The sequence below is a fragment of the Ischnura elegans genome, chromosome 7, assembly GCF_921293095.1.
Source record: "Ischnura elegans chromosome 7, ioIscEleg1.1, whole genome shotgun sequence".
NCBI lineage: Eukaryota > Metazoa > Arthropoda > Insecta > Odonata > Coenagrionidae > Ischnura > Ischnura elegans.
Genome location: NC_060252.1, coordinates 75,815,670 through 75,843,294, shown reverse-complemented (window position 1 = coordinate 75,843,294; position 27,625 = coordinate 75,815,670). Strand labels below are relative to the sequence as shown.

Genomic DNA, 27,625 nt, shown 5'->3' with positions numbered 1-27,625 from the left:
TGTTGGATAAACAAGGGAGATCAAGGAAGAGAGTAGGACTTTTAGATAAAATGAAAGGGAGTAGGCCTCAGTATGAATTAAAAGAAGGAATTCAATGAAGTGAGGATCAGAGGCGCAGCTAGGAATTAAGGCTAGGGGGGGGTTTCAGGTGCAACTAATACTGGGGGCCTGGGGGCATGGCATACCCACCAGGATGAGCGGGAGGTGCGGAGGCCCTCCGCAAGAAAAAAATTAAGATAACAGGTTTAAAATGGTTAGTTTTACGGCCTACTGAGGCATATTTTATTAATCCTCACATTATTCTATAAGTAATTTTAATCCAATTAAGTAAAATAGATTAACCTTCAAATTTTCTGTGAGCTCTGGGGGGGTTTCATCCCCCAAAACCCCCCTCGCTGCGCCACTGATGAGGATAGGCTGCCAGAATATTTCTTAAATACTCCATGCAAACCTATCATAATTGATAGAATATTTCAATAACAATAATAATCAGGTTCTTGAAAGTTTCCATGGTGGGTATGTGGACTGCACAATAACGAACATATATTTTTTGCGGCGAATCATATTCAAACACACCCCTAATCTTCCAGGAAAAAGATTTCGCCGTCCAGCCATCTGTGAAAGTGGGAGACGAGCAACTGAATTGCTGAAAGCTGCCCTATGAATGGCATAACCCTCCTTGGGATCCATCACTGAGGTTAGCAAGAAGGACAATACTCTAAATGGAAAAGTATTATCGATAATGAAAAGAGGCCACAAGCCTTAGGAAATGCTAGACAGATGATACTTTAATTCTAACCGTAAATCCAGTTATGTTTGATTTTAGTATAGTTTGTCACGGTGATCTAGACCGAATAATCCGCGACACGTGCTGGTCTCTTCTTAATCTAGGTATTTGTACAAAAACAAGTAAAGACAAATTTATTTTTCATGGGCATAATCGAGCCCATGACCGAGAGGTTGCAACAAAGTTACTTACGAGTAGGCACATCTAATCAACTCCTAATTGCGCCCATGTGGAGAAGACGGCCCAGCCAAGTTTCCAGTTCTCCCTGCCCAACGGCTTCCAACTCATTATGCCCTTAGTGAAGGCCCTTGATGAAGGATTTCGGAGGAAAATGCTTTCTGCATTTTTCTCCCTCTACGAGAGGATTATTTCAAAGAAAATTTCATTTGCAAATTCCCTGGGAGTGCCACTGGTAGGGAGGGACCTTGAGCCATAAAAATTATCCAGCAAAATATTACAATTTGTGTAATGGAGTGTTGCATGAGTGATTAATGTGTTAGTTTTTACGAAAAGTAAGACTGTATCTGTACCTAACACTAGAACGTATTAATGACCTACAAAATGAAAACACCATAATGAATTAGAGGACAAGTAATTGATGTGGAGCAATGACTGAGAAAATATGCCGTAAAATTAGGAAAAAAACCCAAAATATGTAAAAAAAAGTAATTTGCAATAATGATGTAAAAAATTATTAATAAAGTATAACATATGAGCTTATGGACCGCACTGGAAAAATTTTGATATAAACTAGTGAGTTTTGAGACGGGAATATACGTTATTAACAAAAACTAAGTCTGATCATAATTTTTGTGGTTGCACATAAGATATGAACAAATTAAAAAATAAGATAAAATACTAATTCAAGGGAATAAATAATAGTTAAATACCGTTATGCTTAAAATTCCTCTGAGTTTATCTATTCATTTCCGCAATTTCGTTTACAAAGCTAAGGAAACAAATACACGAGTAAAAAAATACAGACCAATACTGTACATTATGTGATGCAGTGTTGCATATGCTATTAATATGTTATTTTTTATGAAAAGGAAGAAAATCTACAACTAACCCCAAGACCTATGAATAACTCAAAAAATGAAATAAAATCGGAATGAATAGAGGATTGGTAATTGACCTAGAGAAACTAATGAGAAAATATTCCGTAAAAGTAGGAAAAAGATAAAAAAAAATCACCCTGGATAAACGTAATTTGCAATAATAATACAATTTCCTAGAAAAAGAAATTAAAATATAACATAATTAACTGAAGCACCGCACTAAGATCATTTTTTTATAATGTAGTGAGTATGAAACGGGGATAAATATTTTAAATAAAAAAGTTAGTTTAATCATAATTTTTGTGATAGTACATAAAATATGAATAAATTAAAAAGAAAGGTAAAAAAACCTATTTAAAAAAATAATCCATTTGTAAGAAATGATGGGATATTTACGATAAGAATAATGAAAAAGAGGTGAAGGAAATGAAAAGAAAAATCTCAACCTGCCAAATTGTTACAAAAATAGCACCAATGTAAACAAAAAAACACTTAAAATGAAGGAACACACAGAACAAGAAACAGACACTCCTGCAATGGTGTAAGGTCACTTCCGAACTGCGGGAGGGTGAAAAAGTAACGCTAGGTGCACTCGGAGCACCCCAGTGACCAGCGTAAAAACAAACTCCCGAAGACATACATTTATGTCTTCCGCCTGAGTGGAAAAGCCTTTATGGCATATATATATATGTCATCCGCACTGAAAGTGTTGAAAGAGAGTGGTTGATTTTATCAAGTTATAGGCTTATGGCTGATTCTACATGGAACTGCCCAATAATCTCAACCACAGACCAAAGATGGTGATTACAATTGCTATTGTAATCCAGTTATGAAATAATGAATGTGTTGAATTTACCAATTTTCCTGACCAAGATATTTCCTAACAGTTACCAACGCAAATACATGACTACCTTAGTTAATTCGAGTCTCATACAAAATTCATCAAAACTTGAGAAACATGACGGCTGTTGAAACAAACAAATCAAAAGTGCATTCTGATAAAAACTGTACTTGCACTAGCATTTAAATTTTTATGAGCATCATAAACCCAAGATACCTACATTTTCTGTATTTAATAAATCATCCCACAATAAACTGAAATGAAAATTACTAGAATTTCTTTTCTCATTTTTTTCCAGACTGATCAAAGAATTACCTGAGAACCAGAAATTTAAAAAAATCCCCAGCAGTTAAAGATTTTCAAAGTTCTCTCAGATAATCACTACCCTAACATTGCACACACATTAAAAATACACCTCAGATTTTTTTTCTTAATTTTATTTATTAACAAGATATCAGACACATACAGAGGTACATAACAATATCGTCAATAAACCTACACTTGTTTAAAAAGAATTGATTGCTCAAAAGTTCCTTCAAAATTTTTACAGGGACAGCAGTAAATTCATTATTTACTGTCAATTTTGTGACAAGTAATGATTCAAAAATATTTCAAACAGCAAAATAACATAACATAGCATTGCACAGAGAGAAATTTTGTTGTTTTGGTACAAAAGGGGTGACCATGTGTATTCACAAGATGAAGAAATAGGGAAACTGAACACAGTAAATCAAATTAGGTGCAAAAAATTGGGTTTTCCTGTAAGAAAACTATTAAAGCATCCCAAATCCTTTAGAATAGTTGATTGCTTTCAGTAATCTGTCATTTAACTTTTCCTTGCTTTCATATTCAGGCAGCATAAGAACATTGAAGCAAGTGTGGGCAGTTGGTAACCTGAAATAAATAAAAATTCAGAATAAACCAAAAGCACACAGAAAAGCTGATTAACTTCAACTTTCATGAAAAAAATGAAAAGACAGTTAAGTAGTATTTCTTGTATAAGGAGTATATAGCTGGGAATACATATGGGGAATGCAGGGGGCACAAGCCCCCCCTTTACAGGGCCACCTGCTTCACCTAACATATCAGTACCACAATTGTAGCTTTTTCACAAAATAAGATGGCATTGTCTTGTATGTGTGTATAATCAGTTTAAAAAGAACTTTCTTACAGTTTGCATACAACTTATTATTTTTCATTCAGATAAAAGTAAAGGGAGCTCATGATAAATATATTTAGCAATTTAGCACACCCAGTAGTTTTTTCACTATTCTGATAGTCATTTAAGCATTAAAAATTGGGTTCACATTTTACATAATGGTACATCATGATATTAAGCCATATATGTATGCCCTTCCAAATACATAATATGGTGGAGCACAGTGATTAGATCTATATCGAAGTTATTACATAGAATAATGGCTGGCATTGAATAATGCTGTCGTGGATGTTATCAGCTGAAAACCCACCTTCTAATAAGCAGTAATTAATGACAAAATTATAAATAAAATATTTAACACCTTGAACAAATAAGGAAAGGTTTTTAAAGGTTCGACCTTGGAATATCACATAAAGTCAAAGCTGATTCTAATGAGTGCTCATTATCATATTTATCTGAATATAGCCCCCCTTTTTTCCGAAACTGCCCATAGTAAAGTAAAGGGTGGGCTATATTCAAACGCATTTTAAAAAATTTTCCCAAAACTAAAACCTCAAATTAGAGGGGGGACTATATTCAGAGGGGGACTATAATCAGAGGGGGACTATATACGGATAAATACGGTATCTACAGAAAATTGCTCAGTATATCAACCACTTGTTGCATCCAAAGGTGGAGGATGAAGCCCTGGAACTCCCATATTCACATTAAATTACTGCTTTCATTTGGTATAGGTGTAATTTGCAGAGATGATATTAGATCTGAATTCCCATTAACTTCGTGAGCATAACGCTCACAAGGTAGAATTATTTGCAAGGAAACAATTGTCAAGGAAAATTGGAAATCATCTCTTCATTTAACTTAATTACAGCCAACTTCTTCCTGGAGCACATTTTACGACGGAAGTTACATATGCTTCATGATTTTATTGCATAACTGCAACTTGTAACGTAATTTAAGGCATTTGGAGAACAAGTACAACCATAAATTGTTATAATTTAACCTGATTTACCTATTGAAGAATTAGAACGAGTTAACCATGTAAGTACGAGACGATCCCATTAATAGAACGAATAAGAAAATTATATGTGATTCTAAGGTCTTTCACTGGTAAATGCCTCAAAACTTTTCCACCATTTTCCATTTCACTCCTTGCATGGTTGTGATGTGATATGCACCATATTTCTTTTGGTGGCCTAGCATAAAATGGCAGGTCATTAAAAATTTTGTTAGTGTAAATACAGGGAAGATATAACATAGTGGAGACATGTAAATCATCAGGACTTGACAAAAAAGTCACACATTGTGGGAAAACATTAATTGTGGGGGTTTTAAAGCAAGTCTTTACTGTATTTTAACATATTAATCATAGACATTTTGGCAGTATATTGCCAACCACTCAATACAACACAATGCTCACTATATGCCGTACTCACTAAAACGAGCAATTGCTCCAGAAGGCAAAAAGTGAAAATTGCTAGAAACTCAAAATTTTTGTACATACTTCCATTTAAATTACCTTAGCATCTTGCAAAGCTGAGCCAATTACATTTTCATTCTATAGAGGGTTGACAAAAGATTGAGACTAAAATTTAATTAATTTCACACTTTTCCCACACACAAAGGCTGTGTTCCAATCCGTAGGGTCCACCCTACGCTCCTGTGCCCTTACGCTATAATCGGCTCTTTCCTGCTCTAATTGGATTCTAAGTGGTGTCACCACTGTGACGTGGCGATTTCGAAACTAAAAAAAAGTTGACTAGCGAATTTTGAGGTTAAGAGAACAATGCAATGTTATTGTTGTTGAGCAGTACGTGTTGCAATATTTTACTGAACTAAATGGAATTGCGGAAGAGATGAAGTATAAAATACGGCAGAGGTGATGGAGAGTGGCTGCAATTGTAGCCATTACATTTCACAATAAATGTATTAACTGTGGACTACAAATTTCGCATAACATAATGCTCAGACAAATTGAAGTGGTTTTTAAATCTGAAAACAATTTAGCAAATATGTCGTCAAATGAAAAATATTAATCACTCTGAAGAGCTACCTGTCATAATATTTTAAATAGAGATGTGCGAATAGTATCCGCGAATAATCGAATACCTCGAATACTAGAAAGTATTCGATATTCGAGGTTTCGAATAGTTATGCGAAAAGTACCGCCTCGAATACCTCGAATACTTTGAATTTCGCGTCGTACACTGTCGCACGCACGTCTTTGGTAGTTGACTCGGAAAAATGTAGAGAGCTCTAGTCTTTTAGCGCATGCAGCGCCGTTTTAGGCAAGTTGACGAACTACATCAAATTCGCGGGTTAGAGCGGTGAAAAGAGTTCGACGTGGGGAACCTAAATTGATCCGGGTGAAAAAATCCGAAAATCCCCGGTTTCCCCCACCAGGTAAACCTCAGTGCCGTGGGATAGTAACTGCGTAGCACAATTCCCAAAATCCGCTTCCCCCTCCATCCATCAGCCCTCGGCCCCTCCTCCGACGCTTTCCTCCTCTTCGAAATCAAACAAAAGGCCCCAGCTCGCGCAGGTTTCGTATACATGAGACGAAATGTTTACCATGTGTCATTTATGGCTAATAAGGACAGGCACTTAGTTTGAATCTTTTCCAGGAGATGAAACTACCATAGGGAGAAACTCAGTGCCGTGGGATAGTAACATTGGCGCATTTCCCACGATCTGCTATCCCCCTCCATTCAGCACTCGCCTCAACCACTCTGAAGCTTTCCTCTTCTCCGAAATCAAACAAAAGGTCTTCGCTTGCGCAGGGATCGTATTACGAAGACTTTAGCTTCGAAAAAAATATCAAGTTACACGAGAACAGTAAAGACGTATCTCACGCCCCCCTTTTCTAACCCACTGAACTTTTTCTGCCTACCTGCTTCGAAGTTCCCCATTTCTGGAGGTCAACTGCTGCATGAGTACCGTGGGATAGTTACATTAGCGCATTTCCCAAGATCCGCTATCCCCCTCCATTCAGCACTAGCTCCCCCTCTGAGGCTTTCCTATTCTCCGAAATAAAAAAGGTCCCAGCTCGCGCAGGGATTATATTACGAAGACCTTAGCTTCGAAAAAAAATATCAAGTTATACGAGAACAAAAGAAATGTGTTTCGCCCCCCCCCCTTTTCTCACCCACTGACCTTTTTCAGCCTACCTGCTTCGAAGTTTCCAGTTTCTGGAGGTCAACTGCTGCATGAATCACCTATTAGCCCAATAGGTGTCTAACTATGACTTTGGGCAATTGATATTACACCTTTGTTGGATTGAAATATTAGTAATGTGCGCGTAATTTAAAAAAGAACAAGACCAAACGCGACGCATTTCTGACTTTATTTAAGAAATTTACGCGAGGAAATAAACAAATAAATGTCAAAATAGGACTTAGACTTGGCATTTTAGCGAGACTCGATATGAGCAGCAGAACTTCTCGGAAGTCCATGCGGTATTTTTTTCCGAAAACATATATCAAGTTACAATTGATGAGTGGTGCTATAAATCTTTATTGTTACAGTCCCAGACGAAGGGATATTTTCTCAGGATATTTGGTTTCTCCCTGATAGCAATTCCAATTCATCTTCTTATCTCGTGAGATTTCCCAAAGATGGACTGAAAATAATTGGAGAAAATCCGGTGGAGAAGAGCTTGTATTTTACAAAATGACTCATATTGTCTGCTAGCACTTGGCAGCCGGAGTGGGGGTAAAGCGATGTAAGTTGAATTAATTATATGCCCAATTGTTTCCATAAAGTTAAAATATTCCATTAATAAGCTAAATTCCTGTTCGAATCCTTTAAAGGATATCAAAATTACTCCCCAAAATCTTGTGTTGCCTGCGTCACAAGCAACCGAGTCAAACATTCCAGCATTCATCGTTTAGTATTCGAGGTATTCGAAATTCGAGGTATTCGAATATTCGAGCAATGATTTAATATTCGAATTCGATATTCGAGTTTGAGAAATCTGATATTCGACCCATCTCTAATTTTAAATGTAGTACGTTAAAAGATTTAGGGTGTCTAGCCAACCAAAGCAAAAAAATTCTTCCATAACTCCAGATTTTTTCAGGGAAACTTTACAAATTTCCAGGTTGATGTTACATGATTACTGTGGTATATAAGAAATTTAAAACCCATAATTACTTCAATGCTTTTAAATCATATTATACAAATATGTATTTGTAAGGCCAAGGAATAGGTTAGCTAACACACACTGCATATAAATTTATTCAATGCAAGCCAAGAAGCTAATTCGACCTCATAAGTAGATGTTGATGTCACCTGTTCTTCTATTCTTCGAGTTTTTGAATCTTACTTGCGTCAAGAGTGCTAGTCCGATTCTGTAGTCTTGTCTGACATTCCACGTTTCCATGCAGCTGTAAAAATTCCACTCAGCTACTGCACTTATAGTTACAACAAACACATTTCACACCAGAAAATGGGCGTTGCATTTGAAAAATTATCTGTGAAATGAATTTTTAATTCCAGGCTGAAGCAAAAGTTCACGAATAATTCACGCATAATTCCAGACACGTAAATTCATGCACAATTCCTGATTTTCCCGGTCGCTGGACACCCTGAGATTCACATGTATTCCAGATTAATTCAGATTTGAGATTCACTCGATTCATTATGAACAATTTAAAGAACTGATCATTGCCTCAAATCAAAGCCCATCCGAATCCACATAATGAACTGAAGTTTCTACCTCTAGCGGTCGTAGTCGAAGGGTTAAAGAGCGAGTAAGGGTGAACCCTCGTGCTCTTCGACTATGAGCTCTTCAGAGCAGGGCCGTTGGGGATTGGAATCGCACTATGTGACGTCACTTCCGAAATGTGACGATTGAGAAGTGCTGGTAAGAGCGCAAGAGTGAATTTACGGTGGACTGGAACACAGCCAAAGAGTTTTGACTTTCATGGTGGCTAGCTTCTTCGGTTTTGAACCACATATCAATGCTTACCTGTCAGAGTCAGGACCATTGCGGGCAATGATTAGCTTAAGTTTACTTAGGCCTCCCACAGGAACTCTGTCGCTACCAGTGGCAAATTGTAAAAGCTTTCGTTTGCTTTCTAATGACATACTGTGGACAATTTCCCAAAAATATTTGATAATAGGGCTGTCATCAGTGTATCCATCATACTCAGTGGCTTCTTCGAGTTCATTGAAATCAAAGTTCTGAAAAAGAAGAAAAAGCAAAATTAAACACTATCAACAATGCTACTCCTATAAATTTCTAATTTACCAATGGTGAAGTCAATATGCTCACTAATTGAGGACCTCACAATTATGTTAACCTTAGCCAAAAGTTACTGAAGGAGATTCAATTGCCTTATTAAGTCAAAAATACTTCAAGTAGGCGATGAAGAACATATAACAGAGTAATGATAAGAGTGTTAAAGTAAAGGATAGGCGAATTGAGTGGAGAACTGCATAAGACCTATCTTCATATTATTGAATGCTGATGATAATGATCACTAAAACACCCGCGGTAACACATCTTTGGTTTTGTGCCTAATGAGATAACTGTTGTTCTACCCAGGATCCTAGGTAGATCCCAAATAGATGGATCCTGAGTGGCTATGTGCTCAATCAACAGGTTTCGAAAGTGCTTACAATCTGTGGCTCTGCCCCCAGACCAGGTGAAGTTTTAACAGTGGAAATTCGCAACATCAATTTTCCAAAGATTTTTGGAAGCCAATTATACCCTGCCATGAATCTGATTAACTCATTTTCTGTGCAAGTCCTGACATACAGAGTTACCTACCTCTTAAACTACCAAGTTCTAATGTGGCTACACAATCGCAAATGCATGTGAAGTAACACAAATCAACGAAACTGGAATTCAAAATATGACAAGCACCAACACAGATGTTAATGGAATAATAAAATATGTACTTCATTTATTTCATTGAATCCTGTTACAAAATTTTCTTTGGTTTACTAGAAATATTGGAGCTAATGAATGTAGGATGATATTACTGTTAAGTTCCAACTAACCAGCTGACTGTCAGTTTATCTATCTACTCCTCTGATCTCCCATTCTCCCTTCACTATCACTCTGTGAGACTTCCCCCATTTCTGGATTTTCTTACAGACTGCAGCTATATATAAGTCAAGAAAATTGGTAAGGTCTATCAAAATGGTTGTCTTATAGGAGGGTATCAAATAAGCTGATCCACTACTTTTTTCATTATTTTTTGTAGTGACCAAGCTTGAAAACTTAATAAGACCCATATTTTTCCTAGTTCATGATCCTTCGCCTACTTACTAAGCCTCAGCTAAAATTCAATTACCCTTACCTTTTCTAGTATGTTGATGACCTTGCTAACATTTTGTGAGCAAGCCACTTCTTCTCCCCAGAATTGGCCTCATGTAGTTCGAGTTGTGTGAACTCTTTTGAGTAATTCCTTCCCTCAATAAACGATACTCCCTGAACGAGTAAATGAACCGTCACTCTGATGATGTCACTAACTCATGATAAGTTAATGACAATTTTCCAGTTTCCTTATTTTAAACTTTCAAAAGAATGGGAATAATTTTTTGTAATTACAACTACTTTATTATTAACAACAGAATGGGTCATTATGACCCAACATATCCAAAATCAACACATACCTACTTTATTAAGCTCCTTATGATTTTGAGATAGTATATACTTGATTATTTTAAAACTGTACGGAAAACAAATTTCAATAAACATCTATACGTAGTTGATATTTAAATTGTTGAGATGACAGAGGTTTATTTTGACCCATTAATTCTCCCTCTATCGAGATAAAGTTTCCCTGTATTTTATTCTCCTATAGAACCCTCAAATTGACTACACACATGCATCCCAGGTAAATATTTTCATTCATGATATTGAGAGATTACTTCTTAAATGTAATGAGAATCTTTGCAATTACATGCCAGAGTGTCTCACATACAACAGAAAGCAAGGATGAATTAGCTTTAAACGGCCCAATGGGTATGACTTAGGCTTCTAATTTACTGGCATGATGTTAAAGGCGATGATGAGGTTTCCCTTGAGAAGAATTTTTGCATTTATTAAGTTTATGGACAATAAATTGCACAGACTCGGTGGAAAAGTTGTGGAAAATTTTTTGATAGAGGAACAATTTACTGTTTTGATGCATTTCTATATATAAGAAATGAAGAAAGGTCCTGAAATCAGTTATCCAGGAAATGTGTATTTTTATAATAAGATCTCCATCATAAACAATACATAAAATAATAATAATTCATCCGCTCAGCTGCTTTATAAACTAAAATATTGAAATATTATATCATTAAAACAGAAAGGCATCCTTTAGAACAAACTCAGTCCCACACACAAATTATAAATATTAGAAATATTTAAAATTTGTGTGTTAATAGATCACACATCCAGATGAAAATAGGATTACAAAAAAAAATGGCTGGTCTTTTGGATGGGGTGCAAGCCTTGAAAGATCTTTTTAATTCCTTGAGTAGAAAAGGGAAAAAATGTAGTGGTGCGGTTCAGTATGTTGGAAAGATTGTATATCAAGTGTGGTGTGATTTAGCAGTAGGGGGGAGAGTTTTCTTTTGGAATTTTAATAGGGAGACATGTTGCGAAGGCTATCAGAGGCTTGGTGACAAGAAGTAGCATAGCAGATACGATGAACATGGACAGAAAGGATGAATGGAATGTTCAGCAAGAGGCCTATGAAAGCTGGGGAAATAGAAAATCTGTTGATGGTTGGCAGGCTTTTTGTGGATCAAGGTTGAGAATGTATCATTCAAAGAGGATGTAAAAATCAAGGATTGTGCTAGAGGAGTCAGATATAGATGATGTCTATGAAACTAAAAAAGATACATACTTTACTGCCACAAACCAGCTGTTCCACCTCCTCTGGCCTAAACAGCAAATGAAGAGGTGATTCATCAGTAACCATTTGGAAACCTCGCCTAAAAGCTTTGAATTGCTTTTCCACTGATTTGTTCAACAAAAAATCAGCATACAAATCCACAAATTCCTGAAAATTTCAAAGAATAGATGTAAAAATCAATTGAAATTTCCAAATGATGACTAGACTTAGACTAAACTAATACTAAACTAATACACATAAGTGGAAATTACAATTATAGCAACAGTCAGAAATAATTCATGTCATTACATCACTGCTACATACTGACAAATGAATGGGGCATCAAATATGATTAAAGAAAAACTTGCATGCTTAAACAGTTTACTATTCTAACAGTGAACTATTAAATAAATTCCTTTGTCTCCTATTAAGATGAAATTCTTAAAATATGTACGTACAAATTATCACTACCTATGAGACTAAATTATGACATATTAAACCCATAGTGCTAACAAATATGAAAAAAATTACATACTTTTCAAGAATTTTCTAGGCAAATCTTTGAAAATACAGACTGAAAAGACTACAGATTTTGTTTATAGCTAAAAAACATTTACAATCTTAACTTTCAGAGCAAGGTATTAAATATTCTGTACCCAAACAATTGACTTTATTCTAAACTATTGTTTCCTTGTCTGGAATAATGTTCCATGAGAATGATAGAAGTTATGCATGTTAACATTTTTGTTTTGACAGCAAATCAAATGACCATCTCTCATCTTATTCCCGAATTTAGATCATTTTATGCCCACTTGTTTGTCCTGATTACAAGATTAGGGGATACATTGTTGGTAGCATTAAAAAGATTAATTAAAGTTAGCTACAAATATAACATTGCAATCATAACTGCTGTTTAAATTTTCAGAAAAGAATTTATCATCATTTTTGAAAGGGTGCAATATTTAGTTGATGGCAAAATGTGTACATCTTTTTACCCCAACGACCAAGGTGCTCAAATAAAATTAACAGGCCTAAATGACTTCTCAGATGAAGAGTCTTAGGCAAAGATGAAGCCCCTCCCCTCTCTACGATTGCCCAAGATGAAAACGACAAAATAATCGCAAACAGCAATTGAACCCTAACTGACAAACTAACAGACAGCAAAATTGACTTATATTTTGGTATAATCAGACTTTGTTGTAAATGAGGTAGAATATTTTCAAAATTATCCTCAGACAAAGTGACAGCTTTGCATCCACTCACTTGTAGGGTATTACACAGCCCCATCTCAAAACTGTTAGTGACTGAGGATGAACTAGCTCAGAAGCGTGAGGGCAAAGTATTTTTCCTTCATGCCTGGTTTTTATAATGGTTTCGTATGGCTCTCAAAATACGTGAAATCAAAAAAATTAACTATAGAAGGGTGGTCAAAAAACAAGAGTAACTGCAATTCAATGAGGATATTGACAAAAACATGGTTCACAGCTAAATTGCGATTCCAAAAAAGTGGAAATTATCGTGGACATGGTATGATTTGTCTGGTCCCACCTCTGCTTTGGAGATTTCCACAAATGGTACTAGAGAAAGGATAATCAAGGGTATGCATATCGCAAATATTAATCATCGTTGATCAAAAAAACTAAAGTAAATGGCATTCTTTACATAGGCCTTCTCACTTAAACAATTTCTGAGTTTTAACCCTCAAAATGGGTGATTTTGTGACCCTCCAGCAAGATCTTTTCTTGTAAATATGTTATTTGGGGTGAGACCCATACTATTGAACCCTCCTAAGACATATGGAGGGGATGGGGCATCGTAAAATTCAGGGTGCTAGCTGAGGTTTCAGGAGTGGTGCACCTACTATATGCCCGAGTGGTCCATTTTTTATTTGCAGGCATCTGTAAATCTGTTTAAAAGTGACCACATATCTTTTAATCTTTTAACTTTCATGAGGGTATTACTCATAATCATAAATACTATCTATAAACTCTCCAATCGGGAGATATACATGTAGGTAATTTTGTGATTTCAGATCAAATGAAATTTAGAAATATTATTATCTGGTGTATTTTAGAAAGAAATTAGATGAATGACTAGCAAATTTTGTGGCTTTGTTGTTTTAATTATTTATACTAAATCATAATATCTTTTTCTAGGGTAAATAAGGAGGCAACCCTATTGATTCTTAAAACTTTTCAGCCATTGTTGGGATTATTGTACATAAAACGGAGAGAGCCATCCCTCTTCTCTTATGGGTAATACTTTTCACCTTCATTTTGAAAATTTACCACCTCAGTTATCTAATTTATAATCATAATTATTATGTATTAAAATGAGAGCAGTAAAGTGTAAGGTATGAAACTGTTTCATGTTACCAAAGATTTTGCCATACATTTTTTCTCAACTTATTGCCTGACAAACAAAAGATCTTATTTACAGAAAGTAGGCAAAATAACTGACCTCTTTAATGAAATATATCAGAGAGAATCATGGATAGTTTTATGAGAGTTCAAATGTCTAAAATGAATAGTAAGGGTACATTTCATAGTTAAAGTGCCACACCAAAGGAACCATCTTAATATTTTCAGGGGCTACATGTGCAGATCATAGAAACTGGAGACGTCAGAGGCTGGTACATATTGATTTAAGATAAATCTACTAGTCAACGGCTGATACTATTTTGCTTGAAGATAACAAAAAATCTTTCAAGATTAAATTAATGTGAAAACATTGTAGAAGCTCAGTCTCATGAAGTAACAATAAATTTTTATACAATTAAAATGTCCAAAAGGTGTGCTTTAATGCAGTTGAACTTATTTGCAAAGAACTGATTTTAAGATTGTTTTTTTTACTGACCAGGATTAAAATCAAAAATTCAATTCATCACATTGAAAAATTCAATCCATGGCCTAACACAGGAGGGGATACATGGCTGAAGTCATGTTTTTGGGGGGATTTAAAAAATAAAGGAATACTTAATCTACATATTTTTACCCGAAAATGAAACGGAGACTTCGTTGATTTCACGGACGAAATAAATCAGTGGAAATCAAAAAAGTCTCTGTTTCATTTTCGTGTATTAACTTCCACATAGTTGAGCCTAATACAATTGAACTGATATTTTTACCCTTTTATGACAATTTATATCTGCACTGCATGACAAAAATGATAAATGAATTAGAAATGATGATGTGTAGTAAACTGAGTTCTGAACACATAGTCAAACGTTTGCCCAGGTAAAGTAGCTAAAGTGTGCCTTAGAATGTACCAGTAGATCGAACTTGCATTCATATTAGCTAAACCATGAAACAAATGGCTGCCGTAAACTTCTGCATCACAAACTTACCTTCTTGTTTTCTTGAGTGACATAGATTTGATCACCACCCTCTTTTAACTCATGGAAAAATGCAGACCCAAAAACATCTTGGTAACATATCCTAAATGTTTGCATGAAGGTATCTTCAATATCATCTTCTTCATATTCAAGCAACTCTTTCAAACCAGTATAGAGAGTCTGCAAAGGAGAGCATATCACTTATTAGCATCTTACTCAGTTCCTTCATAAGGCATGCTTTTTGTAGAAATAAAATATCTTTTAAAATATTTTTTACTTACAGGGTTCCATTCTTCTAAGTCATGGAAAGTACCTTTCTTTCCCATTAGTTTGCGATAAACTACCATAGGAAAGTGTACATCAAGAATAATGTTGTTATAAATTGCAAGACCCAACACAATTCCAATAAGAGTGAACTGAGCATCACTCTCAAATGATGTGGGGTTGAACCATACAGTCCCAGTTTCTTGTTGAAAAGTAAACATTCCTATAAATATTAACAAGCAAGAGAGATGCTCAGCAGTTGAAACAACCAATGGAATTCTAAAACATATATAATATAAAAATTTAATACTAAGCAATAATCACATCAATAATTAGACAGGGTTATGAAAATCCTCCGTTGAAAAATGAAGATGAGAAAGGACCATAAATAAATCGGCATAATGGAGAATAATTAAAATGGCAATTGTAACCATCGCATTTTCTGTCTTTGAACTTGAAATCCTTGCCGACATGGTAATTCTTATATGCAGGTAGTTTTGCATCAAGTGGTGACAAAGGCTGGGGTGTATATTGTATAGTGTGATATTTGGAGGAGGCAACTGTCAGATAAAGTTATCTAGGCATGAGGAAAGGCTAAGGAAAGAAGAATAGAGAGAAACCCTACATCTGCATTAGCCTGCTATTAACAAAAGAAACCAAGGGAACCATGGCTTAACATCCCATCTGACAGACAAATTCCCCCACAAAGCACACAAGAAGGCAGCCTCAAAAGAATCTCTGCCACCATCGAGATTTGAACCTCAGCCCACAGGGTGGGAAGCCATCACTCTAGCCACTGCAATAACCTGATCTGCCGCACACTGGAAGACATGCCATGCAACACCAAACTAAACACACACAATGCCCAGTTAGTTGAGATCACAGACCGAAAGACATACCACGCCATGACATGTGGAAAAGATCAAACATTCCTGTTGGTCCAAATGTAACAGCATTAGCCTTTATTATCAATGGTCGGTTCTTTTATATATTCTATCCATCAAGTAAATACCTAATAATTGCAAATATATAACATGGAGTTTTCTATTTTTCCCATTCAAGATTATGGTTTCGGTTTGTATTGCAGGGCTCTGATTTTTTCAAAAAACTCGATTCTATTTTCTCTTGAGATATGAGAATTGGTCATTTATCGCACCCTTAAAAACCTTCCTTCCTAAATATGGTGCCCCTTACCCTTATAATACCGCAGACTCCCAATTATCTGGCTGCGGTTCATCCAGGTTGCAGATTATCCATGCATGATTTTCACTTTCGCTCAGTTTTTTCCACGATCTTTATAAAAAAAATAAAATCAGACGCACAATCATCGGAATCACTGCATTAATGCCAGAATACACCGTTATTATTTCCATTAGAATCCCCTTCGTAAAATGGAAGCGATCACGCCCTAGCTGCATTCACAGGATCACCATGTTCCTGTTTTCCAAGCATCGCAGTGCACGACCACGCTCCTTGATCATGGATATACGTCCAGCAGCAGTTGCAACCTGGGCAACTTGTGCAAGACGCGACTACATGACGTGGTGCCTGAAAGTGTAGTTCCCAGCATCGAGCAGTGGTTTTGAAGCATTCGTGCAAACCATTTTCCTGTATCCGTGATCACACAGCCACAGATGTGTGGTTTTCGAAACCAGGCCTTAAATGGAGCATTGATAATATGAGTACAACCATGTTATCGCCGCTAAAAAGATCGGAAACTGGCAAAGAAAGCTCTCAATGAGTCCGGGAAGTGCTCTTAAATATCAGAGTAACATCATAAATAATAATATATTGTTTGTTTTACGTAAATTATGAATATTACAAGACATTCAAGTGAAAGTTTGGGTCATCCGTTTTTCCGATAATTCGTGCCGTCTTTCCCTGTCATTAGCCTGCATAATCAGGAGTGCACTGTACTTTGAATCGTCATCATTACTGGTTGAATATCCTTATATATGTTTGATGCAGCGATTGGTTTGGATAATTCACCATTTGCCGAAAAGCATCCATATTTTTTTCAGGATTCCGAACATTGAATTCTAATCCATGTCGTCAAAAACCTTCTGAAGGCCCCAAAAATAAAATTCTAATGAGATTTTCGTTTCAAGAGACCTCAATCGTGAAAATAATAAAGCTGAGATAAAAGAGGTCTTAGAACCATGGTTAGCAGCCAACATGCAAAAGTAACAACAGCTAAGATTCTAAGACTGATATCTGATTGGCGGAGGGTCAATACTAACTACCTGGTCTGTAGCTAAAATTTAGGGCACAATGTTGCCATCAAGAAGTGTCTGCCAATAATTATGGGCGAGAAGCCAAGATATCAGGCCTGATATATAAATAGGTAACTAGAACTAAATTTAGCATTGGTGTTATTTGAGGTTAATCACATTCTTAAATAAAATACTGTTGTCAACATAGTTGCTTATCACTTCTCAGAACTGGGATAAATTATGTATTTATAAAATTGCTTCTGCAAAAAGGCTTTCAAGCATGATCATCAAATGCTATAAATTTAAAAAATGGCATTTTATTAACTATATTATTCGCCGACTACGCACAAAATATGACAAATCTACTAGATTAACCATCTGACATTAACCATTTTGTCTCCCTGATACCATCATCATCCTCCCATTAACAGCAATATTTGCATCATCAAGAACTTACATGATGAGCTACAGTATAAATATTAATCATTGGTAATGTATGTAAGTAATATAATGACACTAGCATTATTGGGAAGTTTATTACTTTCACTAAGTCATTAGCTTTCCTATTGGATTGCTTTCTTAAATTTAAAAAACAACTTCTACACAGTCATCCTCTAAGATAATTTTTCTATGCAACAGGACCCTTTCAAAACAATGAGAACCTCAATAGGTCACTCATTATAATAGGTATACAAAATACAATTTGATAAGTTTGAGTAGAAATGTGAGGACAGAGCTAAAGTACTCTGTATGCATAGAATAAAAAACCTTGTAAATTTTCTGCAAATGAATTTTAATAACGACCAGTTTCGTCGCTGTGCAACATCCTCAGGTGCAAGTACAGGATATAGGGAGAGTATGGCCTTTAGAGAGTGCAACGAAACTGGTTGTAATTACAATTCATTTATGTGAAATTTACAAGGTTTTTTTATTCAACATGAAGCAATTTCCACTAAGTCAGGCCTCAAACTCTCAATTTTACTCTGTGCATTCATTCCTGTTTCTATGAATTTTACATACACTATAAAGGACAGATGTAGGTACTATCTATTGACAGAATACTTCTAATCAGGCTTGGGTCTGATAAGAGGTGCACTGATATGTTTATTCCATTAAAGCAACAAAACGGTAAAAAAAAAAGTTTCCACTCTTAAAATCATGCCGCTTGATGATGAAGTAACATATGAAATGCATAGTGGCAGTTTGCATGGAGTTAAACAGAGAGCAGAGTTTGGAAGGGGTTCCATAAAATTCTGTATACATAATATAATGGTTAAAATCCTATATTATTATAGTGTTCTACCGATTAAGGTAGGTTTCCATGGAGTACTAAAGAAGTGATATGGGAGCCTCCCTTTCCTTCCAGCACTGCCTTCTTCAATTCACTGTAAGGCCTACTCCCTTTCAATCTATCTAAAAATCCTATTCTTTTCCTTCCCCTCCATCGTTTCCATAACATTCTACGTATATAACATAATATTCATCCCCTCTAAGTACTCCTCCCATCCATACCTTCTGTCTCCTCCATATTTCATCTAAAAGCTGCCTCTCCTTGGCAACCATATCCAGCACTTCGTCACAAATCCTTATGATTATGAAAATACCATGTACACCATGAGAAGTTAGCTTAAGCCTGAATCACACGATCATTTTTTTTCATCGCTCTAGTGATCACTATCGAGATCAATTTTCCCGCCGCGAAAAGCAATCGCTCTAGTGATCATTTTTCTGAATCACACGGTCACTCCCGCCGTCGCTTTTCGCATCATTTCCAATATCACAGCTCGTTGTCATAGGACCCACGTCACGAAATTATATAGCGTGTTTCTTTATTTATGTCGTTCCCACAATAGGGTGGTTTCCTTCATCAAAGAAAACAAAAGGCATTGATTGCGATTCGTTACCCACCATTAGTGTATTCATAATACACAAATTATTTGGTTTTTGAAATACCGGTTTAGACGAATGGCAAGGGTCAAATTTTATCCTCATTTGAAAAAGGCCAGATTGGCGCCCATGCGATTCCACTCTGCATGACGTCACAGGGACCTAGTTTCTACACGAGAGGATAGGAGTTATGCATCGTCTGAGGTTACCAATGCAAGCATGAGGCACAGAGCTCAGGGAAATATGTCTTAATAATCACCTATTAAAACTGGCTAATGTCGGAAAGTTTTCTTCGTTTGATAAGGTATTAATAAACCTTTTTTAAGCCAAGCGCTACCAGACAGCAAGGTACTCAGCTATCCGCTAGCATCCTGCGACGTATCAGAGCGAAGCCTCGCCTCAAGGTCACCTCACCGGGCGGGAGGGGGAACCAGAAATACGACGTACGGAGATATTTCCCGACATTCATACTTAAGCGTCGCGTTTTCGCGCGCTTGAAAATTTTCACTTTTCATTTAATCGCGAAAAATAGATGTTGTCATTTAAAAATCTAAAAGCGCGAAATACGTACTCCAGGAGTAATAATCTTTCGATTAAGGCAATAAAAAAATAATAGGAAACCACCCTATTGTCAAACGTAGCGCTGCAATCGCTACATAGGGGAATGCGTTCCGATTGGCTGATATGGGGTTTTAGTGACGGTTTCAGCGACGGAAAAAGTGACCGGACGAGTGATGAAAAATAGCGATGGGAATCCTCATCGCGATTGCGAAAAACAATTGCCGCCAACGATCATTTTGCGCAGTGATCGCGATAGTGATCACTTTCGCGACGAAAAAAAATGATCGTGTGATTCAGGCTTTAATGTAAAAGGTATTATGAAAGAAGAACTTAAAAATTTCATAGAAATGTTAACGCTCACAATGAATTTCTTATAAGAGACTACATCTTAAGTGACGATGTGACCTCTTCCACAACATCAGACACATACATTCTAATTTCAGTGAAATTGTTACTAAGCTGTGATTGTTGATTGTGACACTGAAATTTCATAAGTCATGCCTGAAACCATCAACTTCATGAGACATATCAGCAAAATTGCTTCTTAACTTAATTACAGTGGATGAACTTTTTCCTTTCGTACTTTCTATCCACTGATTCCCTTTCATTGGAAAATTTTTCTATTTTATATACTGTATATGTCAGAATATAGTCCTCCCTTTTTTCCAAAAATGCCTGTGGTAAAAGTAAAGGAGGGGACTATATTCAAACACATTTTTTAAACTTTTCCCGAGTCAAGACTTTGTAAAACGAGAATAAAATCTTTGACAAGAATAAAAACTCAGCTATTACCATTAAAAATTCCTCTTCAGATAGTATTCTAGTTTAATAGCTCATTTCCTCAGACTGGCACAGCAAATTTTCTTAAACATTTTCACACATAATACTGAGAGTAATACTCATATTACATATTTAAAATTCTATCAGCTTCTAAACAATGATCTTCAGCAATGTAAAAAATACTTCTATGGCCTGTTACATGATCCATTAAGACACACAAGTTAATGCTTTATGGTACAATGTGAGAGTAAAAGCAAAATGCACCACGTACCCGCCCAATTTGTACATATGCATGAACAGAAAATAGAACCACTTCTAATTTGGTTCATGTATTCATACAAGTTCTATTCAATCCAAATGGTTCTGTCATTCACACATTCACTCATGTTAATGTAACAAGAAACAACAAATTTACGCATAAATAACAGCATTAAAAGGTACTTACCATAATCAGGATTAAATATTTCTTCAACAATTAGCTGGAAAAATTCTTTTGAAACTCCTCCTTCATCTATACCTTGTTCACCTTCAAATTCTACCACCAACTGCTTCTTCAGATCATTAGGATTTTCCATGGCCATTTCAAGCTACGAAAATAAAAGAAAAACATGGCAATTGCAAATAAATCAATCAAATAAGAGGTCAAATTAAAATTGCAGTTTCAATGATCTAATCAGTGGTATTTAAAAGTCTCAGACCTTTCATCTTTTACTACTTAAGAGAGAAAGACGTCAAATTTCAAAAATGGAAGTAAACACTTCCTACGCTTCAAATATGTTATCATAATTTGGTCAGTAAAACATACAACTTGGATACACTAAATGGAAATCCTTTCGAATGAATTATTCAGCACACGAGATGATTTCGATTTCATTTTCCTCAGGAAATGTGGGTACTCAATAGACAGAACTCACCTCCACTAATGTGTCATCTATAATATGATCCCTTTTCACTTTCAGCCTCAGGTAAGGATTTGTATGCTGCCCGGCCACATTTTGAAAATAGCTCATCCTACGTTCACTGTACATTCTTATTCTGTTGTCGTAATAAAGACCAAGAGTTTTTGTTGCTGGAGTTAGGATGAAAGAATAGTTCATAAAAGAAAATTTCTTTTGGTCTGCCTCACTTTTGTAATAGGCAAAGTCTTTGTCCATCTCAATGGCATCACTGAGAGGTTCGTTGTAGAATTCACTAAATGGTATATAAGGACGTCGAGCATCTAATATGTCCACACCTAATTCTACACCCAGTGGGTCTTTATGCCTGGGTCTGGATGCATTGCCACGACTCAGCAAACTATCACTGCTACCGACACTTAAACCACCACTGCCCCGATCACTGTCCTCTTCTTCTTCTTGCCGCAAATCCGGAGGGTCCAGCTCTCCAGCGAGGATATTAGCATAGTAGAGGATTTTCATGACTTTAGTGGGTGCAGTGACTCCTTCCTCATCATTCACACAATAGTCTCGTGTGTACACCCCAGACATAACCCTAAGGGTCACCAGCTGCTGTAATGCCTGTAATGTTCAAAAAGAAATATGAGTTGACATTTTGAGGGTGGCTTCTATTTAAGGAGAGCCTTTGCTCCCGAAGAGCCATTTTTCTACAATATCAAAAATGTGGCAGTTATATTATGCTTATATTATTAGGTCGATTTAAAATTTTTCATACTAAATATTTCTCCCTCTTCAAGGAACTAGGGATGAAAAAAAATCATTTCCTATTTACTTGATACGAGAAAAATTTAATTTAAAACAAGTTAGAATGTTGTGGCATTTAAAATGCAAAAGAAAGTACCTAATATTAATTATTTAACCCTCTCATTCTTTCATGTCCCATGGGATTATTCATTTATAAAAAAGTGCATTAGAATTAGCTAATTTAGTTGAAGAAGTATTATCAAAAATATTTACTATTAAATCACCAACTTTTGTGTTGTGATGATATTTTCTTCATTGGTATTCCGATTAAATAGCCTTATTACTTCACCTACTGAATACATAGACTTAAAATTATTTCATACAATGATTGACTGATTCCATTTTACCCTCAAACTTTTTCTAATACCGATACTTACTAGGGTAAAATGACAAATGATTACATTAAAATAATGTACTAGGTATTAGTGTCTTCAGAAATAATTTGAAAAATAGTATTATTTATGCTTCTCATTAAAATTACAGCATAACACTTGTCAGTTAAATATGAACATACTTTCTTTGACTCAAAATTATTTTTAGCTTTTAAAATCACATCATTAGCACCATGCAGGAGAGTTCTGACCAGGAATAAGTATTCTAAGAATTTTGAAATGTAATGCTCATGAAAAATTAAGCATGCCGCCACATATTTTGAGGAAAGAATATCATACCAGGCATCATAAATGAAAAAAGATCATCAAAAGAAAAAAAGGAACCTCAATGCGTTTCATTGTTTCGTTATTCCCGGACCTTTCCTTGAGAAAATATTCATTTCTCCAGACTTGATTGCATTTCCCTTTTGATGATTTCAATATATGTTTCCTGGAACTGGCAAATGAAGGCCAACTCCAGCCAAACTTGATTCTATGCTAAAATATGTATCTGATGAGAATGCAGGATGGGAATTAGAACTATGACATGATGTATATCCTTCCAATTAAAAGCATAAATTATAGTCTGTTAAGAACATCGATCCTAGAAATGGATATTACTTTATTTCCATGAAATGTTCAAAGATATTGTCTCTAACTGTACTTTACCTACTGATGGCCACAAAAATAGGATTTGAAAATCTTTAAAAAAATAATTTTAAAATAATAATTTAAATGATTAAAAATTCGATTTAAAATAATTTTTAAAAATTTAAGCAGGCACTAATTGTAGTACTTAACTAAGTACTGTAAAAATGTTGATTAATATTACAACAAATACATCATTTTGACACATGATACCACAAGTGAGGCCAAATCATGGTAGTTGCATGAAAATGGCACTCACATAACTTCAAATACCTGTAAAAGAGTTAAATGAAAAACATTAAGATTGCATTGTGTCCTTGCCTCCCATTATAACCTCGATGGATGCCCTCAATGGTGACAAAACATTTTCAGTTAAATAGTGTTTCTATGATTCATTAATACCCACAGAGCTCATGTTATATCTATGGAGACATTCATGTTTAACATTTTAATTGATCCCCTTTCTCAGCATCATGTATGGTAGAGTTTTTGGAAGAAGCAGCAGAAAACCGGAATAATTTGCATCATGAGGGTGGAGAGAAGCCCCAGTATCTTCATTAGCCTGCTTTTAAGGAAAGGCACCAAGAGTACCTCAGGTTATCATCTCACCATATACATTTCTACAGAGTTTTACGGGAAATTCCCTCCATAATGCACTCAAAACAGGGATCGGGCAGTCTCTAAAAATCTCTGCCACCACGACCAGGATTTGAACCTGGATCGACTGGGTGGGAAGCCAACACACGAGACACCACACCATCACCTTATAATTTTGTGCTACATAACATTGTGATATATGAACAGGATTTTCTACTGAAATACACCACCCACAATATCTTCCCCCACCTACTCATCCCATTACTTCTTCCTTCAAAGGTTGCCCATGCATACCCAACTTGACACAGCCCTTTAGATGACAGGAACAGGATTAGTTAAAATACCACTGAGTTCTTGCCCATTACCTATTTCTTCCCTTTCTTAGCTATCGAATACCTCTAATGGAACTCGCAGAAGCTTGCTGACTTTTGCACTTAGTGTGGCGCTAGTTTGATGCTTGCTTCTAGTAGCCTTAACCCTGCAATGTTTGCTTTTCTCATACAACTTTTTACATCAGGTCCAATCACCCAACTTATTGTAAATAAATTACCCATAATGAAACACTGACAGCTCATGTATCATGTGATAGCTCTTGAGTGGCTTCGTTCCTTCAAAAAAAAAAAAAGCTTTGCAAATTGATTAAAAAAATAATGACTTTAAGGATATATGATGATCTCCTCCAGTATTAAAATTTGAGGCAAAAATATGGTGACAAACTTCAATCGTGAAAATGTACTTAATCTACAATTGTTTGAAATCCAATCCTCAATCTGACAATATACATTATTTATGATTAGAACAAAGAACACAATTATCCAAGAGAAAGTTTAATCGATTCTCTGGGGGTAATCAAACGATTGAGTACACTGAAAGAACCTCAAAGAATGAATAACAAATACCAATGATGAAGTTCTCAGCAGTTTCTATGGAGGTAAATGTATACTCTTTCAGTTAATGGGTACATAAATTCCAAAAATAATTTTCTGCATCATCCTCAGGATGACGGAAGGCTACCTTAGAAATGTTGGTGCCTTCATTTCAATTGTATTTCTTTAAAGCTATGTGAAATTACAGAAAGAGAACTTTTAAAGGCATGAAAAATAGTTAGATTTTGATTGTTCCCATCAGAATTGTTTAGAAAAATTAAACCATATTGAAAGAGCAATTTTCAGTTTCATACCTCAAAATAAAATTGAATGGTTTCCGTATACACTTACATAAACTAAAACAGCACTCAAACAAGTAAAACATACCTGCAATAAAGTTTTAATTCTGGATTTGCAGTGTCGTGCCCACACCTTGGCAAGGCGAGCTTGGGCAACAACTGGAAGGCGGGCAGCAGCACGGCACAATTTGGGGAGGGCCACCTCAAGATATTCTGACGTTCCAAGGACAGGTAGCTCCGCCACAATCACAAACACATTAAGGAAGTCTGGTCCTCTACCAGCATCCCCAAGCAACCGCACATCCAACTCCATTGTGAGTGTTGTCAGAGCATTCACCAATGCGCTTTCAAAAACTGAACTTGGTACTTCAAAGAGTGCTTCATAAGCACGCCTTAGTGACACTAAATCTACATTTACATCATCACCTTTGTCTAACACATTGTTAGTTCCTATTTTCTTACTACTTGATTCACCTTCTTCGATTTCTTGGCTGTCTATTTCTTTGTCCATATCACCCTCTAATGTACGAACATCTTCCTTCTTCATATTTTTTAGGTCAAGAGGAGCTCTGTCTAACATTGAATCCAACGGATTGACTACATTTGTATCCTTCTTGATAAAACTTTTGTTCAAAGAATCAGTACTAGAGTAAACTTCACCTAGGGTTCTTATTAAGAGTGAATATGATGATTCTCTTTTACAAGTCTCAAGTATTTCCAGTAACTTCTCTTCTGTGATGAATGGGATGTCCTTGCCTGAAAATGAAGCATGGGTATCAAAATAAAACTCAATTCCCCCCAAAACTCATAAGAAGTTCCTTAAATGCCTTGAAAATGAAAATTCACGGATCTTATGTAACAGTTTGTCAAAACAAAAGGAATACAAGAATGAATTTCAAAACTACCTACAGCCATCCATAGTGGTTACAGTTAAATTCAAGACTAAAATGTTTACTTTCTAGAAAATGCAAGACAGTGCGGCTCACAAAGATAGCTACCACCTATTTATAAAATGGACTTTTGCAATTCGCACTCACTTAATGGGCCGCGTTGTGTAGCTTCTGCAAGTGAATGACTGGCAACTTTGTTTGGCAATAGTCGTGGCTCATCCCTTTCACCTGAATGTGCACCATCAGCACCAGATGCTTCATTTCTTGAGATATTTTCACTTGAAGATATATCATTCTCACCTTTTGCACCACTATCTTGCGTCTTGGGAACTTTCGTTGGCTTTGTATCACATAGTCGTGCTTCTTGGGCAAAAAGGCGTATAGCTTGTGCGGCAGCTTGATTCCTCGTTAACTTCTTAGCCTGGGGAATGTTTACATTTATAACATAGCGTTAAATACTACGTACTTCCACTCAATGTACAAAAGCTAGTTTGCAGGTCAATAATAACTAAACACCGAATATTTAACGTTCACAATCTATGATCCCAAGAACTAGAGTTACTACGACTACTTACCTTTCCACTCGAAGCACAGTTTTCATTGTCACACTTAGGATTCCCACATCCATCGATTAATTGAAAGAAGTAACGTTCGATGAGTTTCTTTGCGGCAGCTCTTTTCATCGTTGCACCTTCAGTCAACAAGTCTTTCGATGATAAACTCCTTTTGTGTATCGTACTTTCTTCAGTTTCAGCGTTACTGGAAAAACCAAATCATACTTAGCTGATATCCACTGATGCTGAGAGAGTAAATAGATCACAAAATGATAATGGTTTCAGAGATGCAAACGAACTATGCCTACAGTAACTCCGGAACAATTTCGAAGATCGATCAAGTTTCAATACACATAGGCACCTAAAAGGGTCTTAGCATCCACGTCGAAACAAAGACTTAAACTCCCACTTTGTAATGCAAACAAACATAGGTCAATTAGAATTGGTGTTTCAAATTCAGAGAAATACCATCTCACTTCAACATAGGACGTGCTCTTTAAACGGAAAGGAACGACGTGCAAAACATACAAACCTTTATCATCGCCTACAACCCCTCATTAACGCCTTCGAATCTAAACCGAGTCGGGACAACCAAGTGATTTCATCTAATTTACTTTTGCACAAAAATAAACATGACTTTTAACTTCGTTTCTTGCTGGTTAATTAGTATACCTTGAGGCTTCGCCGTCGCCTGTTCCGTATTCCTTGTCCTTAGAGGTCATAGAATACAAATATTTAACTAGGGTAATTTGGAAATCCAAATTTTACCAATTAAACGAATGAAATACATTCAACACTTCACTTTATTTCCAATCTGCGTTGTACCTCAAAACGGTAGCCACCGACAAACTATGACAGTGCTGCTGCAGTCCATGAATGATCGATAAGTTTGGCCTGGCGTCCAAAATGAGCGCCGTATAAGAAATGGCGGTAGTTCAATGTTGATTTCAAGCGAAGTCACTTTTCGCGTCTAAGTTC

At 36.0% G+C, this 27,625-nt stretch overlaps 1 protein-coding gene across 6 annotated transcripts; it reads right to left on the bottom strand.

Annotated features, from left to right (window-relative positions):
- Positions 1 to 3,107: 3,107 nt before the first annotated feature.
- LOC124162947 (ubiquitin-protein ligase E3A) lies at positions 3,108 to 27,547 on the bottom strand. Of its 6 annotated transcripts, none has more exons than XM_046539710.1 (12): positions 27,473 to 27,524; positions 27,320 to 27,357; positions 26,669 to 26,852; positions 26,241 to 26,514; positions 25,292 to 25,959; positions 21,637 to 22,239; positions 21,168 to 21,309; positions 15,299 to 15,504; positions 15,030 to 15,197; positions 11,696 to 11,851; positions 8,815 to 9,029; positions 3,108 to 3,580 (listed from the first exon to the last, which is right to left on the bottom strand). In XM_046539710.1, exons 3-12 carry the CDS (start codon positions 26,774 to 26,776, stop codon positions 3,460 to 3,462), a joined length of 2,661 nt encoding a protein of 886 aa, XP_046395666.1. In that variant the 5' UTR covers positions 26,777 to 26,852; positions 27,320 to 27,357; positions 27,473 to 27,524; the 3' UTR covers positions 3,108 to 3,459. The 6 variants fall into 6 exon arrangements, with proteins under 6 accessions (XP_046395666.1, XP_046395669.1, XP_046395665.1 ...); XM_046539713.1 differs by lacking the exons at positions 27,320 to 27,357; positions 27,473 to 27,524 and adding exons at positions 26,956 to 27,055; positions 27,180 to 27,312; XM_046539709.1 differs by having other exon boundaries at positions 27,320 to 27,547.
- Between the last annotated feature and the right edge of the window lie 78 nt (positions 27,548 to 27,625).

Excerpts from the sequence above, each read along its gene's own strand:
- LOC124162947 (XM_046539709.1), bottom strand. The coding sequence starts at position 27,369 with ATGACCTCTAAGGACAAGGAATACGGAACAGGCGACGGCGAAGCCTCA. Across the intron at positions 15,198-15,298 it reads ACTTAGAAGAATGGAACCCT|ACTCTCTATACTGGTTTGAA; the intron begins GTAAGTAAAAAA and ends TCTCCTTTGCAG. Across the intron at positions 3,581-8,814 it reads AATGGTCCTGACTCTGACAG|GTTACCAACTGCCCACACTT; the intron begins GTAAGCATTGAT and ends TATTTATTTCAG.